The following is a 20,167-nucleotide window of genomic DNA, read 5'->3' on the forward strand; positions in this document are numbered from 1 at the left end:
ATGAAAAAAGTATAATTGCGTGTATAACAATATAAAATCATTATTAAAATATGTAATTACAAACAGTTCTCTTTACAGACAATGATTGTTACTAATATATACAATCATACATACAATCACTAATACATACAAAAATAACATTGTACTCTTAGAATTGAGCAACATTAGTTCGTGTGTTCGCGAAAAGTTCCTTTCCTCGACCTACCATTAGAATATTTCTCGATCGTGCGTACGGCTAAGAATAGTCAAACATACTGCAGTCGACGTGCAGGTGCTATTTTATGCATTGTAATCTAAAATTTGAAAACTTATTGTACGATTTATTCTCAGCTTTTCCGTCTTTCGGTACACGAAACGATCGAGATATGTCGAATCCAAAGACTTTGTTACTTTTTCATTGCCAAATATATTATGTATTTACCGTTACGTTTGATATAATTTCAATTTTATTATTTACAACTATCGAGATTTTGCGTATTATGCGTCTGTGAAACGAGGACCGTATATATAAGCGGCGCATATTTATGCGTGACGCACCTTAATGTATTAACATGAGCGCGAGCGTATGGCGCATGCAGTGTGACTTGCGTTTTCAAATTTATTCGAAAGATCGAAATCTCTACGCTTTAGCTCGTGCGAATGCAAATGAGGGTCGAAGTGCATTTTGAATATAGATCGAGGTTAAAGAAGAGTCGTCTCGAATGGTTAATGGCAGAGCGTGGCTTCCCATATTTTTTTAACTTGACGAAGCTTATACTCTTCGATGACTTTAAGCTATGTGGTGCCAAAGCAAATAAATAACGCTCGCGAAAATGATAGTGGTCCATATTATCTATATTTTTCTGCGAATTTTATTGTTCAATATTTTTTTCCCATGAAAATACATTATCATTACAATCATTTGTTTCTTTTTTCTCGTGCTTTTATAATTAACATTGATAAAATTAGAATATCATTATTTTTTCTTTAGTGCCATAAACAATAGTCATATTTATATATGTATATTGTACAATGAAAGAAGACAATTTGAATAAACATGTTTCTTTACTCGCTTGTCTCCTTCAAAATTAATCAATGTGATTTTTGTAAGTATTATTCCGCAATTATGTAAACAGCGACAACTGTTTAATTTTCACATTTCTTTAAAATTAGAAATAAAATATAAATTATATCTCAAAGGGTATGATATCTACATACTAATATGTATAATATTAAAAATATATGTTTAAAAAACATATAGCAAACTTATATGTATTAATATAATTATATTTTTACCTAAGCATATATCACATATATGTTATATTAATTATTATGAGATTTACGTACATGATCGAAATTTTATATGAAATCAATAATATTGTTCGTCACTGCTTTCTTGATTTTCATACAACCAATAAAATACAAACAGTTGTCTCATGTCCACTTGCAAGCCAGTGATACTTAAACTCTGAAATAATTTTTGAATATTACAAATTATTTCAAAATTCATATATTTCTCTATTAAAATATTATATCATTTTATTATTTTCAAACATAATTAAATATTCAGTATAAAACTTACTGATGTGAAAATATCATATTTAAATCCTATCTCATTCTTATTTAGGAACATTCTGGACACTTGTTTCTGTAATCCCAATATCTGAATTTTTCCAAGAATCATCTCTTCATTAAAAGAGCCATCCACTTTTGTATTCACTAAGTTGGATTTATTTGCAGTGAAAGATAACCACAAATATTCCTTCTTTTTTATGGAATCTAAAAATAAAGTAATTAGGAAGATCAATAAGATATGTAGAGCTCCATTTAATTGTACGATATATAAAATATCTTTTACATACCTATACTATCACCATCATCCCAATACAGTTCTCCTTTAGCATTGCCAACTTCGTTTAATGCTATTATCAATTCAAAATAATTTTTTCTGCTCTCTGTTGTCGTTGCACCAGGTTTCTGTGCTGGAAGTATCGAGCCTCCACGAATCAATAATGGTATTTTATCGATTGGTGCAGGTAATGTATAATGTTTTCCAATGGAAAAGAAGAAATGAAAACTATAATAATCGTACCATAGTCCACGTGGTATATAAACAACTACATTAGTTTTATTCTGTAAAATATAAATAATAATAATTAACAAAATATCAAAGCTTATACGTGAGTAATAAAATAAATAAAGATCGAGAGCGTACTTCTTCAAGAACTGGATTGATCATAAGCGCATTTCCCCAAAGAAATTGCGTGTCAATGTCATAAGTCTGTTGATCATTGATGAACCTATATCATGTATATATTATTAGTATAATGTGGAATATATATGAGACAAAACACCGATACGTACTCAAAAAATAATGGACGTGCCACTGTTTCGCCGAACTTATGTGCTCTGAAGAATAAAGTATACAAATATGGTAAAAGTCGATAACGTACTCTAAGAGCATTCTTTGTCGATTGTACAACCAAGTCGCCCATAGCAACTGGATCTTGTTCCTGTATATAAACACATTATATAGAAAAATTTTTATCAATTTTATTATTAATTCATATTTTGACATTCTCTTACAGTTGTATCATCAGAATTATGATTTCGAGAAAATGGATAAAAAGCACCAAGTTGCATCCAGCGATTGCACAATGCTGTAGTTGTATTTCCATTAAAACCGCAAATATCAGCACCCACCATTGGGATTTGATAGAAATTGAATGATAAAATTGCTGAAATGCTCATTTTTAAGTCATGCCTAAATAAAACAAATTTAATTAGTAAATAAATAAAGAATACAATTATGTAGTAAATTATATTTATATCATGAAATTACCATGTTGAATAAACATCACCCGTCCAATGGCCCGCGTACTGACCGTGTCCTACCCATGTTGAACGCGATATTATAAATGGTCTCTTCTGTCTAATTTTCCTAAGGGCACTGCACATAATTCAAAAACAATAAAATTTTAAATAAATTCTCTTTATAAATCTTGGAAAAAGAATATGTGAATTGTGTTTCTATTTACTAATTTGTTGTAATTGCTTGACTCGTTCCATAAGTATTGTGAAGATCATAATGAGACCCCAAATAATGTTTTGCATTCATACACAACGTCTTCGTAGCAAGCAAACCGCCGACATTGGGTGAATATTCGGGATAATCTAGATGATTATATATACAGCCATTTTTATGACCATTGTAGAAGTTGGATGGTTCGTTCATATCCTTAATACATAATTAGAATAGAATAATTTTTGAGTAATAGCGTAATCTTTAAAAATATCTAAAAATTTTTTTAAACCTGCTGAGACTTACAATCCATGCGCCGTCATATGCAAAATCATCATGCATATTGCTCATCATATTTGCATAGTATTCCATTGTTTTAGAATTTGTAAAATCGGGCCATACTGTAGAAACAAAATTCCAAACTTTGCCAACAAAAGGTTTATATGTTATACCATCTTTTACAAATATATCCTGTTTTATTCCTTCGTCGTAAGGTAAATAAGAACCATTTTCTTCAGAAGCGGATATACCGGCATCTATTAAAGGAATGTAATGCATTCCTACCTGAAATAGAAAAAATTGCTGTGATGTATTTGCGATTCTCGCAGATTGTGTAATACTCTTTTGTGAATATTGTATATCAATATATCATACCGAATGAATTTCTTGTATAAACTTGGGCAAATCTTTAAACTTCTCTTTATTATATGTAAAGTCATTGTTTTTGTCCATATAGTCCAAATCATTCCATTGAGTATCCTATAAATATAACAAACACAATATTTACAATAATTTATAATTTGCTTGCATATCTTAAAGTATGTTTTATAAATAATAGCATGTGTTTGTAAAATAATAAATATTACGAATGGAATTCCAGCTGCTCTTGTTCTGTTCCATACTGCTTTAGTTTTTTCTAAGGTTCCATATCCAAATCTGATTAATATATAAAATATTGTTAACTATAATCATATATCAAATACATTATTTTTTAGTTATATAGTACCTGCATAAGTGAAAACCGAGAGACCAATAAGGTGGCATGAATGGTTTACCCACAATTTCAGAATATTGTTTTACAACATCAGCTGGAGTTGGCCCCAAGAAAAAGTAGATATCAAAAATACCACCAATCGTCCTAAATGTTATAGCTGGTGTAGGCTGTAATATCACCTCTAAAAGATATAAAATAAATTATTTCAAAATAATAAGACATTATATAATATTGTCTTTATTACAAAGAAAACATACCCATAGCATTACTGTTTAAAAATAAAACTCCATGAGCCATTCCAGAGTCCTCGATAACAATATAAAATGGTTGAGATCCATACAAATTTGCCTAATAAATATAAAAAAAAAAAGATAAAGTAAATATAATATATAGTATATTAATTCATTTGTATGTAGGATAAAATTGAGCATACATTTTCTATTGGTGGTTGATCTTTGTTGAAGAAAGTAAATGATTGCCAATTAGTATTTAATTTTAAGCTTGATCTGTGCTCGCCAATACCATAAATATTGCTTGTTGGTAGCAATGAGTTTATTTGCAGAAATTGATCAGCAAATATGAAACCTCCAATCCCAATGGAATTAAATCTGCGTATAGAATATTATAATATTATAAAATAATACTATTAAATATATTCATATTTTATTTAGCACATTAACTATGTAATTTGATCACTTTGTATAAACTTTTACTAAAACTTTATTAATCTCTAAATATACAATATAATATGTACTTACAATGTTGTGCCGTCACTGACTCTATCAACTTTAAAACCAGATTTTACATTATCACTTTTAAATTGATACGTTGTGTTGGTAATCTTGGATACAAATGGCTTTGGATCTGGTCTAATTGGCCATGGTGGTTCATATCGTTTTTTCAAGGGATCATATATCTAAAAATTAAAGATATTCCATAATTATTTCCTTATTACATTAGAATGTAATATAAAAACAAAATATTCTATACATATTTATTATTACTTTTACACGCAGGATTGAACTATCTATGCTTGTAGCCTCTATCTTTACAAGAGGCACATCATTCTTATATATAGATTTTTTCTCTTGCTTGAGAAAGCCTAAGAAATTATTATCATCTTTACTTTGGTTAATATATTTATACAAATTCCAATCTTCAGGATAATAACAATAGGGAATAGCTAATGGCACATGTTCTGCAATTTTGTTTCTATTCAGAGGATTCCAACAACATCCTCTGTTTGTGCAGGAAAGCTGTGATGCTCCATCCTCTGGATGACAATCAAAGCGTAATATTTCAGGAATATTGGTGCATTGCTTCAAACACATAAATGATGTAATAAGTAAATAGAATATACATAATATATAATAATTATTTTTCTCCTTTTTTTACAGCAAAAAAATGATATACTTTTACTTACTTGAATATTATTAAAAATGTTTTGTTCAAATAGATTTTCTTTCATTGAAGATATAATTTTATAATCATATTTTTGTTGTTCAATTTTTGTATCAAATGTATCCACTAATATATACTGGTATTTTATTTTTGTAATGTTGTTAGGTGTAAAAATTGTGAATTGTATTTTTACACTATAGTCATTCATAGTGCTGAGCACTGAATTTGTAATCATAGATAAAATTGGAAAACTGAGATGACACAAAAATAAAACCATGACACACACAAAAGATAATAGTATCATTATTCGCTTTGTTCTTACACTATTCGCATTATTATCAGTCTCATTATTATTATTCTCGAGATCTTTTGCTTCTTCTCTTTCATTATTTCTTATTGTTAATGGCTTGTAAAATCCTTTGTTTGATGTAATTACACAATTATCAATTTCTGTTACAATATTGTTTGAATAATCTTTAACCACTGTATTATATTCTGACTTTTTAGGGGCATTGTGTCCACTTGCTGCTACATGAACCATTTTAAATCAGATCATATATCAAACTGTCACAACTTTTAACTAGTTAAATCTGAAAATAATAAAGATATTAAAGGCATTTTATATACAAAAATGCATTTGTATATAAAATAATTATTAATGAATTATACATTTAAAAAAAATTAATAAACATCTTATCATCTTAACAATACATGCATTTTTAATACAAGAAATATATTTTTAGATTTGTTGTGTGATGAGAAATGTATTATATATACATATATAAAAGTGTTTATATATATAGTAATATTAAATCATAACCTCTCTATAATATAATGGAATCATATACTATATGAAAACATATTATATTCTTATAAAAAATATTTCGCATTGTATATATATTACACAGAACTTACATTAAAAAATTATTTTCAGAGAACTCCGCGTTCCGAACCGCTCGACGAGCTCTTATAATACACAATGCGCATCTGTGCGTATCATATGTCATTCACATATTGACTCATCATTCATCATACGTCATTTCGTGTTATTCGTTTAAATTTCTTTCTTGTATTATCGAAAATTCTAATTCTACACTTACAAATATCTAATAAAGCAGAATAGGAAATATTATTATTCCAGTAGCTTTTTTGATTTTTTATCACCAGCGCTATGTATTCGTTTCATACGTCAAATTTAAATTTGACAAGTGAAACTGCTCAGCTAAATCAGGATAAATCCGATATGTTATCAGCATTTACATTATAGTCGACTTAAAATTCCTCACAGCATGTATCAAATTCTTGTTTTATCACTGTCAGTATGATAAGTAGAGGATGTTGCAGTTATTTTAACCAACATGTAACTATATTATAATATAGGACTCTATATGCAGAGAGTAACAAAGCAGAGAAATTTATATATTTATATTATATTGAAACCGTGAACTACGATAGTCGAAGACATATAACGCAAAGTTTTACACAGAAAGTTATATTACAATAAATTAAAAATTTTTGTTATAGATTTTAATCAGCAGCATATTTGTACATTTACATATAGATTTTTGTACAAAAAATATATTTACATATTTTGCATGGAATTATTAGGACAGTTCTCCTTTTCCTCTTCACATTTTTGAACAATACCTAAAAACAAAGTCATATTTTTTTTTGGTATCATGTGTAAAAAGAAATTAGATGATATTTTACAAAATATGTTAAAGTCTTACCTTTACAAATTTCGTTTAAAGCATTAATGGTTGGTGAATCTGACATTTCTGTCAAAAAATTTTTACCTTCATCACAACATCTGGCTAGCAATGGATCCAAAGGTATTGAGCCTAAAAACTCTACATTTAGTTCTCTTGACATTGCCTGTGCACCACCTGTTGAAGCTGGGAATATTTCTGCAGTATTCTACATATAAAGATGTTCTTCATTAATTACATATTTATGTTCTCTTTTTGATGGTACTGTCTGCAAATCATATTTCTTTACCTTGCATTTAGGACATACAAAGATACTCATGTTCTCAATTACACCTAAAATTGGAATGTTTACTTTCCGACAAAAATCTATTTCCTTCCTGACATCTAAAAGAGCAACCTGCGGCGGCGTCGTAATAATTATGGCACCCGTAATGCCGGTATCTTTGAGGTAAGATGTAGCTGACAAGTGCTCGTCTGATGTACCAGGCGGTGTATCCAGTATAAGATAATCTAAAGTACCCCAGTCAACTTCCGACAAAAATTGTCTGATCATACCTAAAAATATGCAAATTTGTATAGAATAAAAAAATGGAAATAATATAATAAAAATCATAAAAAGGCCATAGAAAAAGAAATTTTAAACACAGATAATACCATTCTTTTTTGGTCCTCTCCATATAACTGCATCACTAGGACTGCTAAGCAAAAATCCAATTGACATCAATGACAAGTTATCCTCGATATACTAAAAACAAATAATAATATGCAATATTAAATAATAGTTTTTTAAGTATAATATTTTAGTTTCAACAAGTTTACTTACTACAGGTGACCATCCTGATCCACTCTGATGAACTTGTTCACCAAGTACTCCAAGTACTCTTGGTTGTGATGGTCCACAAATGTCGATGTCCAATACTCCAATCTAATATATAAAACACACATCAAAGATTTAAAATTTAATATAATTTACAATATAACATTTCAATATATTACATATATAAATTAATTAATATCTTTTGGCATTTGTTTATTGATATATGCTTGATATTTATCTTGATTTAAAATACTGAAAAGATATGAGAACCCTGAAATTTTGGTAATCAATAAGGGACTGGTACAAGTTGATACGACATACATAAGTATCAGTTGACTATAGATATTCTCTGTCTGAGGTTATTTTCTAGCAAACTAACTAGTGGCATTCACTATGCTAGAATGTACATTGAAAATCATATGGATGTACTTGGAATGGGCAGAAGAGTAAGTTATTTTATCAACTTGTTTTTTTTTCTTGCCATAAGATGTTATTTATGTATTAATAAAAAAATACATGGTATTTATATTAGGATTTATATTTAATATAAGATTAATAGATAAATTCAATATAAAATAATTCTTGATGAAAAATGTTGCAAACATATATATTAGTTTTTTAGTTTCACTTATAATTAGGTACAACAAAGATAAAACTTACATTTCTATCAGAATTATTTGCCGCAAGGCATCTAGATATCAATGATGTCACGGTACTTTTACCAACTCCTCCCTTGCCTGAAAGCACTAGTAGCTTATTCCGCACTGAGGACAACCTTTCTTTCACAAGCGCTATGCCAGGATCTGGTTGTTTGGTGGCTCCAGATGAGCATAGTGATTGATTTGGACATCCTGCACAAGCTGATACTTTGCCAGCATTTTCACTTTGAGTCCCAGGACAGTCTGAAAATATATTTCATATTTTTGAACATTGCAGATAATAAAAAAAATTTTGTGGACCGGCATAATTTGCATGATAACATTATATTTTATTTAATCATACATTGTATACTTGTATACTAGTAATGTAAAAAAAATTATTAAAAATTGTAATAATATATATGAAAATATTATACAAAAGAGAGATGAATATAAGTATTGTTACATCCTAACCTTAAATATTTTGACATTTGACATATTATAGGTATAATATAATGTAAACGACATATTACAATAATGATGTTATCTTAAAGAATGTTAAGTTACTTCTCACTATTTTTTTTTTTTTTAATTTACTGATATAGAGAATGTATATTTACGTTCGGGAGCTTCGCTGGGTACATCTGCCATGTTAGTTCTTTCTTTAAAAAACTTTATTAAAAAAATACATAATGTATCATGCATATGAAATTAAGAAAATATCTCTTTTTATTATATCAATTTTGTAGAGAGTTTACTATATTTAATACCATTACTATTATTTTTGTTTTCATTAGAAAGAAATTTTTCTAATGAATAATTAACTCGAAATTCTTTATAAATCTTGTTAATAAAAAAATATATATATATATAATTAAAATCACTTACATAAGAAATTCAAATTTATGATTATTATTTATGAGAAAAATTTAATCATTGTACCTTTGCAAAAAATCACATTTTTTATTTAACAAGATTTATAAAGAATTTGAGACAATTATTAAAAAATCAATTATTAAAAAAATTCTTTATATGTACATATAATTATATATTTATTATATTTACAATTGAGCAATTGAAAAAATATATAAAGTTATTTCAAAACAAAAAAATAAATATATATATTTTTTATATGTATATCAAAATTGAATAAAATACATAATAAAATTTTTATTTTTATATTATAAATGATTCTATAATATGTTAAGACATTAATCTTATTTTATAATGATGTAATAATATATAATATTATATATAATATTAAAATTCTTTAAAAATAATGTATTTTTTTAATTACACACTTTAATTTATAGCAACTGCAACCATGGAGCACAGTAGGAAGTGCAATGCCTTACATGGAACCAATACTTCCAATTCGTATAGGTGATTATACCCGTACACATAACTTACTACCATGGAGACCAAATGCTGGATTTGAGAATACAGAAGTTATTCCCTTGTAAGTAGAATCAACGTCTCTTCCTGTTGTAAATTCATTTATTTTTTCATTATTCCTACAATAAGAGTTTTAAATGTGATTCTTCGAATCCTTTATAGATACATAGAATGATATTGATTTAACAAACTATTATGCTCTGTTATACCATATTCATCTTTCTCTTAAATTAAATACCCAGTATATAGATCGAAATATATAATGCATATATATAAAAAATATTAGTAATATTATTTTTTTATAGGGCTACAAAGTCGATATCAAGTTACGCACTCGATATAAGAAATAAAATGAGTACACAGCCGTTAAAATTCCCGAATTTAATAACGGGCTATCAACGTAATCCCGTTCATGCGTCCCAAGCTGCCCTTTATACAAGATATACACCACATGAATGGTTCCAGAAACAAATAAAATATTATAATGAATCAAGTTCACAGAGACATTACTCTGAGAGGACGCGGAATGATGCTCTAAGAATTATCAGGTCTCTTTTTTGAGAATATTTCTTTATATTATTTATATTATATAAAACTGTGATGTTGCCTAAATCCAAAATTATCTTTTAGAGATGCTGAAGAAAAGATACAACATGGTCAGTATGATACCAGCCGAAGACTTGGTGAAAGAATAAATGACATTACTTTTTGGCGCAATGAAGTGGTATCAGAACTAGAGAGAATGCTTCATGAAATTGAGAGACTTCAAGATTGTCGAAGTACTTTAGAAAAGGCAATACGAGATATTGAAGGACCTTTACACATTGCAGAGGAGTGTCTTTATCACAGAGAAGCTAGAAAAGGTAAGATAGAAAATTTTACTATTTCATATTTGAAATGTTATTTAAAAAGAATTTTGTTATAAAATCTTTTGTTTCCCTTCCATTTTTATTTTTTAGGCACAGAATTGATACATGATGAGTCGGAAAAATGTTTACTACAAGAAGTGGAGCATTTACGTATAAATCAAAAGAAACTAGAAGCTTGTTTGGATAAAGTCAAAGATCAGGTAGCTTGAATTTTTTAATTTTGTCTGATTTTTTTATGTTTATATAATTCTTCATCAATTAATATAATTAATTGATTAATATTATTTTATTTGCAGTTACGAAACTGCAGAGCCTCACAGAATCAGTTAGAACTGGATTTAAAAAATAAGGAGAGTGCTTTAGGTATAGATACTATTTGTCATCAGTTGAATAATCATACTCAGGGATTACAATATTATTCCGGAATTGAAAAATATGATCCATGGTAATTAAATTGTAAATGATTTTTATAACATTATATAATACAAATACATATCATTACCTGATTAGCGTTTCAGAACAAGAAACCTGGGCAGATGCAGTAAATAGAATAGTGCAACGATCCCAAACAGAACGAAATAAATCATGTCAATTACGTACCACTGCCGAAAGTCTTATCAATAAAGTTGCTCAAGAAATGTGGCATACTTGGAGTAATACCAATAATGCTTTAGCACGCAGATCTTCCGAATTACTGGAAGCTAAGAATAAGCTGCAACAACATTTGCAAAAGGTATCAAAGTTAATGCGCGTATTTTTCTCAGATTAAAATGTGATTCGTAAAACATTACAGCTGCAACAAGAAATATTCGATGTCGAAAAAAATTTAGAATTAATGCGCAAAGCTATCGCTGACAAGAGTCACGCGATTAAAGTTGCCCATACAAGAATGGAAGCGAGAATGCATCGTCCTGATATAGAATTATGTCGCGATTACGCCTATATGAGGTATGTATTGTACTTAATAATATGACGATATCATAAAACGTGATATGTTATTAAAAAGATTATATTTTACAGTCTTCAGAAAGAGATTGATGAAATAAATCATCAAATCGAGAGAATGCATAAGGCATTGAAAGAACTCGAGAATCAACATCAGAAATTGCTAAGAACTCGAACTAAATTGGAACACGATCTCGCGCTTAAAATCGATGCAATATATATTGATAAAGAGAAAGTCTGCGGCCTTAGACGCGCGTATCCTGTTAATGCATTGTTTAGATTTTAATGGCTTTTCTAATGCCACATTCTGAATACTGCCATTTAGGAGCATATTTAATTGTCAGTATTGTCATTTGGAATACACTCCTAGAGGAATTTAGGCTATGTGATATTTCCATATCAAATTTGAAAAAAAAGGCATTAAATATTTATTATTATAGTACAATTATAATAACTATTAAAAATAATTACGTTTTACTTTACTGAATGACTTTTGGCATAGCTTGGTATAGGCAGATTGAACCCTGGTTTGGCTTCAAAGAATGTATAAGACAAGACTATTTCATTAACAAATTCCATTCTTGGATCTTCTGTGAATTCTGGATCAATATAGAAGAACACTGGCATATCGACCTTAAAGTACAAAAATAACTGCCTGATTAATTATATAGATTATAAATTTATGCAAATGTTTAGAATTTTTGAATGAATTTAAAAAAATTGATATTTAAGAAAAAAGCTAAAAATTTTGTTAGATATAAAAAATAGACTGTTATACTTTATTCTATATGTAATATTAATAAACTTACTTGTTCATGCGGATTAAGCATCTGTTCTTCAAAACAGAAACATTGTATTTTATTAAAATATTGTCCTACTTCAAAAGGTAAAACATTATATGTAGATATTCCAATGACTTGTTTATTGGTTGGATTCGTGGCTGTGTAAAATGCTAAAGCTGTCTCTCCAGGAACAACTGTAATTTCTGTTTGCTGTGGTTTAAAATTCCATTGCATCGATGCTGCTGTATCTGCACTAAATTTAATTTTGATCTTCCTATTGTTAACAGCTGACATTGTGCTCACTTTAGAAGCATCGTGGCCAGCTGATATTGTTCCGCCATAACTATATGACTATAATAGAAAAATATAGCTAATGAAAAAAATGTATATTATTACAAATATTGTTATACCAATAACAATAGTTACAATACTTAATAAAATAATAGACAAGACAATATAATATTTATAGTTATTCTTAAAGAATGGCAATCATATACCTGGCAAAACATTCTGTACAAAGGCACTGCGGAGTAACTCAATCCAACTACCAGAACTCCAACTCCAGTCCAGTAGAAAGTAGTTGAACGTATCCTTTTTTGAAACGAGGTGTCAGAGTGATCTTTCATTAAATTTCGCGATACATTGGTATATATTTGCCTAACGCAGGGTCGTGTTAATCGTCGACAGATATTAAAATACATCTTTTTGTTCTGTCAACCAATTCAAGACTAACCTATAAGACTGTTCAACAGATTACGTATCGCATATGAAATAAACTCTTCCCAAAAGCATAATAATATTAAACAATGGATAAATTCTCTCAGCAAGACACGCGTATCAGTATCAATATTGCAAAATTCTGATAAAATCATAGATATAACATCATTATATTATGAATCAAGCAGAACTCCATGTTGCTTGCGACATCCAGCGCCATCCTCGCTAATTAATATTAGATAATTATTCATATATATTTAGCAATATTATCAATACAATATATTAAACTTTAATACTTCGTATTATTTTTAATTACTTGACACGATTCATGTAAGTGTAAATTGACGTAACATTATCATAATATAAAATTTAAAGCAATCTTATTTATCATAAGCAAAAAAATAATTGGTAATAAAATTGGCACAGTAAAAGGCTTCTTTCTCTAACAAAATTCAAATTTTTCACGCAGCGCATTCTGTCGGAAATGAAATAAAATAGCACAGACGCAGGTATTATTCTTCAAACGCGCGTAGTGTATCGTGAGTCTTTCGATGTGCTTCGCAAAATTTAACTTTGTATAAATATTCGCATAATAATCACACGAGCGATTTTGTATAACGCGATTCAAACAATGTCAAGTGTGCTTTCGTTTCATTTGTACAAATAACGTTCGTCTATCATGGCTAAACGGAAAATCCGATTTCGCGATATCGGAATATGAACCTCAATTTATCCATAAAAATTCTTTTAAATGTATACTAATTATATGTATATGTATATATATATATATATAACAGGTTTTCAAAAATATTTTATTAATTCAAAAATATTAATTATTTCATGTAATTTATGAATATATATCTATTTCTATACGACATCAATAGTATTCGAAGCAATTTTTTTATAAGTGAAGGCAATGTGAAGTCAGTAGCGATATATCAAAGTCCAAGTTTAAATTCTCGCGTGACGTTGCATCGAAATTTGTGCGAAGCAGGGCAACTGTATTTTTCAAACGCGCGCAGAGCGTGTCGCGAGTGTTAACGTACTTCGATTTGATTTATAACTCGCATATAATAATCACAATTTCGGTAATAAAATTACGAGTCGTGAGAGCGATATAGCGCGATTAGTGTCAAATATGCTTTTTCGCGTAGGAAATATAATAATATTCACGATTTCGGGATATAAACGTTCTCAAGGAAATCGATGAGTGATGTACTTCCTTGATTCAGAGATATAGCGACTAACCGTTAGATCGGTAAGAAAATATTGTATTTTTTTAAATGTTTATCTTGTTTATGTTGTAAAAAATATATGCAATATTAAAATATTTTGCGGCCAATTCTCTTAACTTGTATATATAGGCTACACATATTTAGGTTCGAAATATATGTGTATTAAAAGAGAAGAAGAAAAAAAAGTAAAGATTCAATACAAATTTGTAAAAAAGAGATAGAATAAAAAAAAATTTATATATATGTTTAAAAATGCTTATAGGTGAATACTTACCAATTAGATAGACGGACAATCCTGAAGAGATTCTATCAGAGAACCGTCGTGGGAAGGTTCAAAAACAGTGGATTGACAAGAGTATGTATATAATTGTTTATAAAAAAAAGTAAATTTATTTCGTACATATTTTTACTATGAAATTGATTTCTAATTTTTTTCTCATTTTACAGCGCACGAGTTTTCTTGTTTAGTATACGGACTAACGACTTCTTATTTATCAATCATTGATGTACAGGTAAGAACACATAAACTGGTCGTAGTTGAGATAATTATCAATCAAAGTTTTCAAAGTTTTGAACTTTTTTATATATATTCTCATAATTTGTTAAAAAATGGTTCCTTTCTACACCAACTACGTCCAACTGTAAATTATAATATTATGTGTAACTTACTAGTTTATTTTTATTTTCTGTCTAAACACCGCAGTTTCCTTGTATTTTTATTGTAAAGAATATTTCATGAGAACGGGAATAACTTGTAATAATAACAATTGGCAAATAACTCTTAATAATAATAATAATACATTAATTCTTATATATGTAATATTGAAATATTTCTATAATGCACTTCATAAAATCAGGCGTTATTACAAGGCGATATTGCATAAAGTTTTAATCAGTAAGTTACACGTAATATTTAACATTGTAATACAAATTATTTGTATAATGTAATTACACATACATGCAAAACAGTCAATTTTTTTATACTGATTAGAGACTCGACTCGAAATCATAATTCTTAACTAATATAACTATACTAATCTTACAAAAAATATAAAGTTATTAGTAATAATAATCAAATTTTACATTATTTAAACGAGCAATATATAAACTTTAATGAGTCTTACAGTTTTTATCGCATAATTATTTATAAAAAATGCAATTTGTCTTTAATTATACATTTGTTAGTTGAGCGTACGAAAGAATGAGATTTATATAATTTAGTGTATGTAAAGAAATTGCACACACAAGTATAAATAATTCAGAATGTACTAGTTAAAGAATAATGATGCATTTTTTCTGTATTGCATAAATAGAAGAAATTATAATTGTACATCAATGTGTATATTGCAACAGGTAGGTTCTCTCTTTCCTCTTACAATTAATATAATAATATATAATTTATATGTAGCGTATACACTCAGTAAAAATTGAATTTTATTATAAAGAGATAAATATTTTTATTAGAGTTTCTTATTTTTCTATCAAATTTAAAATCATATCATGCTAAGCCCAAATATTATTTTCGATAGAAAAAGAAATTTAAATATCTGCGTATACTTAAGGATATTTTGTGTGTTTAATTTTTTCTATTTTAACTGAAATTTTTATACTATTTTTTAAGTAAACTGTGAATTGTTGATACTATCATCCGTGTAAATAGCTAATTAAAAAATGATAGATTTTTATAATTATCATAAAAATAATTATAATAGATTTATAATTATCGTGTTATACGCACATATAAATCGTATCTCGTTTATATTCTATTGAAAAACTATAATATTCGAAATCTCTCAAACGTAATTCTAGAGCATATGTTTGGCACGATGAAGAGGTATTTGCAATCGTTTTCTAACATCTATTTTCATTGCATCAATCACTTTGGCCCATTGAAATACAAGACTCATAGAAAAGCGCAATACAATCAAATTTTTATTTTTTTCATATTTTCTTGACAAAATAAAATAAAATAAATAAAAAGAATGAAAAAATAGAAACATACTTTTATAATAAATAGAAACAAACTTTTATAATAAATAATGTTTAATAATAAAATAATAAATAAGAGAGAAAAATTCACGTAGAAAAAACATTGCTGAAGTAAGTGTACTTGTAATTATCTTTTCATATATTTCATTATAATTTATGTTTTTTTAATAATATTATATATATAAAAAATTATTTTTTTAATCAAAAATTTATTAAATTTAATACAAAGTTAACATCTTCTGAAATATATGCAAAAAATAGAAAAACATTTATTTTTCAGTAATTATTTCTATGAATTTTGTTTTTCAATTTTCTAACGGGCCAATCTCTATTGTTTATTTCATGAAGTCTTCGACTTCAAAAAGTTGAGACGGATTTAACTACGACTATATATTTTTATGTACACTCATTGTCAGTATGATACTAACTATCTACGTGCAGCCTCGTTGTTATCGGATATTTATATATATAAACATGATACTAATGCGATGGACATTTGTAATCAAGCATCTAAACACCGCGTATAAAAGTTACTATAAATTACTTGCTATCTTTCTTTGGCACAAACTCGACGATCACATTCATCACAAACATTGAAAATACAATAATTCCGAAGCTATCTTTTATATTTTTTTTGTATTAAATATTCTTTTAATACTTTTTGCGTTCCCAAAAAGATGATATCGATACAATAGACTAAATACAATTATTAATTATCATATTTATTAATCAATACTTAAATATGTATACCGTGAAGTACTTCTAATAGTGTTTCTTTCTTTGCACTGTTAGTATTTGTTATCATTGGAATTTCTCAAATCAGTATTTTTTTAACTACACAGGTATATCTGTATTAAATCAACAGCAAATTTGCTATCAATGATTTATAATTTGATAATATTGCTTTCTTTACGAAGAACAATATTCAGAAGCATCATGCCATACAGTTTTCTTGTAATTTTACTGTAATTATAAAATAACGACATTTATCAATAATCTTGATTCCAGATTTTTTACAAGTAGAAAATATACATAATTAACAAAATTATACGTTTAAGAAAACTTTCATAAACAAGTTTTCTAGAATTGCACATTCTATAGATAAACTTATAACGCCGAAGAATATGATAATTTTATTTTTTTTGGCATTTTGGTTTCCACAAGATCACAGATCACATTACCACCAACTAAATGACAAATAAATAATTTAATAAATATATAATAAGTACATACAACTCTAAATGAGTAAATCAGAAACTAGATAAAAGGATGGAGACGTGAGCAATTTTAATTGGAACGAGGGTGACATTTCAATTGCGCAGTTCGTAGCTGCAATTCGCGTAGAGATGGATCCTTTGATGGTCCCGTAAGTGATGTCGATGCTTGAACCGTTTCTTGCAATTCGCACATTGAAATCTAGGCCCGACACCGCATTCGAGGCGCAAATGCCTTGTCAGATTGCACTTGTGCGAGTAAGTGCGGCCGCATTTCGGACAGAGAAACGGTGGCCCATCCTCCGCTTCCTTCAATCGTTTCCAAACTGAAACATTCATCGGAAAAAATATAGTGATAGAACACACACACATACGTACACATAAGCGCACATTCTCTCTTTTGTGTTCTCGCAGGCAAACGTACAAACTAGAAAAGCATTAGGCGGCAAAATAAAAGTATCGAATATACATACAGCGATGCAGCATACAATTATGCCGCAAATCAGGACAATCATCACACAGATTTTTTTTTCGACGATAAATAGATCTCTCTCTTTTTCTCTTTTTCTCTTTCTCTCTCGTTGTTCTTAAGTACGTCAGATCTTGCGTCGCGACGTCTCGTAGCTTCTACTCTTTAAACTGCATGCACTCGCGAAGCGGATGTTTTCTGTGAGACGAGTTGCCTTCGATGATTTTGCGTGAAAAATTGCTTTGTGCTACGATGTCACAACAAAAACGTATTTCTATGACATAATTTTCAATATTAAAATGACAATATTAAATTATCGATCTAAATATTTTTAATTAAATGTTTTTATATCCCACAATCATATTTTATTTATTGTAATATATTTATATAATATACTTGTCATATTATTATTGTTAGTAGTCCTTCATCGTACGCAGCAATTATTAAAAAAAATTTAATATTTATTTCGTATATTTAATATCTCATTAAATGCAAATATAAAAGTATTTAATCTTTGTATAACTTATCTGAAAAAAATGTTTCTTTAGTATATTAATTAACATCACAAGATTTGTCCATCCTCAATTTGTAATCACTTTTTAAGTATTATTACTGCATTATTAATGCATGCATTTAACAATTATCTACGTCTGATTTTTATGTATATAATACACATAATAAATATATTAGAAGAACATTAGGATAAGAAATGACGGGAACGTCAGTTAGATAATAATAATGTAACTTCGAAAACGTTTCACAAAGAAATCACTTTCGCGCTAATGTCTTGTGAAAAAACTCAGAGATTTACATTTGAATAATTAGATAGACGTTAATTATCAAATGACAATAAAATGCAACAAAGAACTAACATTTTTGGGATCACTATCTAAACATTAATAAAATTTTATGATTTATAATATATATGCATATTTATTTTTACTGCAGTTAATACAGTACTATACATAAAGATATATTTACAATATATATTTATGCATATATCTGCGTATGTATATAAACTATAAGTTTCTATCCGTATCTCTACATAAGAAGAACTTATGATATGCGAAGATGCAATGAGCTCGCATGTCATGAGCCTTCTTGTCTAATGTAAGAATTTATTGAATAAATCTCTGCTGAATATATATATTCAGACTATTCGTCTCATTGGCACTATCATTTAATTCGCTTATATAAATATAACAGAGTTATATTGTTATTTAATGTCACATTTATTGTTACATCTAGTATACTTCCTGCAACAAAAATACGCAGCATAAATTTTTATATATTTTCAGATAATTCTTTGCTCATATATGTTACATGTGTCACATATAACTATTTTTGCATTTTCGGCGATCACAGATGATTTATGATAATAACAAAATGACTCTTTAACTCTTTTAAGTCATTCTCATTATCTGCAAAGGGATAAATCAAAAATATATGTAAACAAATATACAAGATGTCTCGAAAAAAAAAAATGCAATTTACTTGCAAAATTTTCTTTAATCGTACAATTTCAACTTAGTAATAATACATTTTAATTAAAGTCTCATAAGATATGTATGCATCCTTCATAGACATCTTGTATAATACGGGTTTAAATCGCTTACAATTTTTTATTATTATATATAACAATATGTAACTATAGTAAACTTACTGCTATGTTTAATAACAAAAATACAATTTGAACTCATCATTTCGAATTCCGTTATTAGGGTACTTATAAAAATCACTTGAATAAAAAATAATAATGGCAGTAAATCAGTCTATAAGTGTTAATACAAAATCTGCTTCAATAACAAATTCACTAAACTAAAAAAATGCAATTGGTCTAATTAGAACCGTTATTTTATATAAATTCTCTTTTCTATTTATAACACAAATATAATCTATGAAATATATATATGTATAACACTATATATATATATATATATATATATATATATATATATATATTTAAAAAAATTTAAACAGGTAGTAGAAAAT

At 27.8% G+C, this 20,167-nt stretch overlaps 5 protein-coding genes and 1 long non-coding RNA gene across 7 annotated transcripts in view; 2 read left to right on the forward strand and 4 right to left on the reverse strand.

The window, feature by feature from the left end:
* LOC126853708 (lipase member H-B-like) overlaps positions 1-20,167 on the reverse strand; it is a 261,537-nt gene that overhangs the window by 84,552 nt on the left and 156,818 nt on the right. The gene's annotated exons all lie outside the window — the stretch shown is intronic.
* On the reverse strand, positions 817-6,582 carry LOC126853632 (lysosomal alpha-glucosidase-like). Of its 2 annotated transcripts, XM_050599506.1 has the most exons (19): positions 6,312-6,582; positions 5,419-5,986; positions 5,000-5,314; positions 4,754-4,911; positions 4,429-4,603; positions 4,253-4,343; positions 4,008-4,176; positions 3,868-3,937; positions 3,656-3,760; positions 3,308-3,565; positions 3,018-3,217; positions 2,822-2,929; positions 2,566-2,743; positions 2,344-2,492; positions 2,195-2,279; positions 1,842-2,112; positions 1,562-1,758; positions 1,327-1,447; positions 817-1,140 (listed from the first exon to the last, which is right to left on the reverse strand). In XM_050599506.1, the coding sequence occupies exons 2-18, from the start codon at positions 5,935-5,937 to the stop codon at positions 1,349-1,351; spliced, it is 3,147 nt and encodes a 1,048-aa protein (XP_050455463.1). In that variant the 5' UTR covers positions 5,938-5,986; positions 6,312-6,582; the 3' UTR covers positions 817-1,140; positions 1,327-1,348. The 2 variants fall into 2 exon arrangements, with proteins under 2 accessions (XP_050455463.1, XP_050455462.1); XM_050599505.1 differs by having other exon boundaries at positions 817-1,447.
* On the reverse strand, positions 6,892-9,317 carry LOC126853698 (cytosolic Fe-S cluster assembly factor NUBP1 homolog). The gene is made up of 7 exons (XM_050599696.1): positions 9,181-9,317; positions 8,583-8,824; positions 7,929-8,030; positions 7,760-7,850; positions 7,395-7,660; positions 7,127-7,313; positions 6,892-7,043 (listed from the first exon to the last, which is right to left on the reverse strand). Exons 1-7 carry the CDS (start codon positions 9,263-9,265, stop codon positions 6,979-6,981), a joined length of 1,038 nt encoding a protein of 345 aa, XP_050455653.1. The 5' UTR covers positions 9,266-9,317; the 3' UTR covers positions 6,892-6,978.
* Positions 9,881-12,063, forward strand: LOC126853680 (tektin-3-like). Its single transcript, XM_050599655.1, has 8 exons — positions 9,881-10,019; positions 10,261-10,503; positions 10,586-10,818; positions 10,915-11,024; positions 11,121-11,269; positions 11,335-11,557; positions 11,618-11,772; positions 11,845-12,063. Exons 1-8 carry the CDS (start codon positions 9,907-9,909, stop codon positions 12,053-12,055), a joined length of 1,437 nt encoding a protein of 478 aa, XP_050455612.1. The 5' UTR covers positions 9,881-9,906; the 3' UTR covers positions 12,056-12,063.
* Positions 11,388-13,481, reverse strand: LOC126853728 (cytochrome c oxidase assembly protein COX11, mitochondrial). The gene is made up of 4 exons (XM_050599752.1): positions 13,049-13,481; positions 12,579-12,902; positions 12,241-12,402; positions 11,388-11,536 (listed from the first exon to the last, which is right to left on the reverse strand). The coding sequence occupies exons 1-3, from the start codon at positions 13,250-13,252 to the stop codon at positions 12,244-12,246; spliced, it is 687 nt and encodes a 228-aa protein (XP_050455709.1). The 5' UTR covers positions 13,253-13,481; the 3' UTR covers positions 11,388-11,536; positions 12,241-12,243.
* Positions 14,310-16,440, forward strand: LOC126853749 (uncharacterized). The gene is made up of 3 exons (XR_007687994.1): positions 14,310-14,526; positions 14,766-14,858; positions 14,951-16,440. It is a non-coding gene; the product is annotated as an uncharacterized LOC126853749 (long non-coding RNA).

Source organism: Cataglyphis hispanica, chromosome 12 (assembly GCF_021464435.1).
Source record: "Cataglyphis hispanica isolate Lineage 1 chromosome 12, ULB_Chis1_1.0, whole genome shotgun sequence".
Taxonomy (NCBI): domain Eukaryota; kingdom Metazoa; phylum Arthropoda; class Insecta; order Hymenoptera; family Formicidae; genus Cataglyphis; species Cataglyphis hispanica.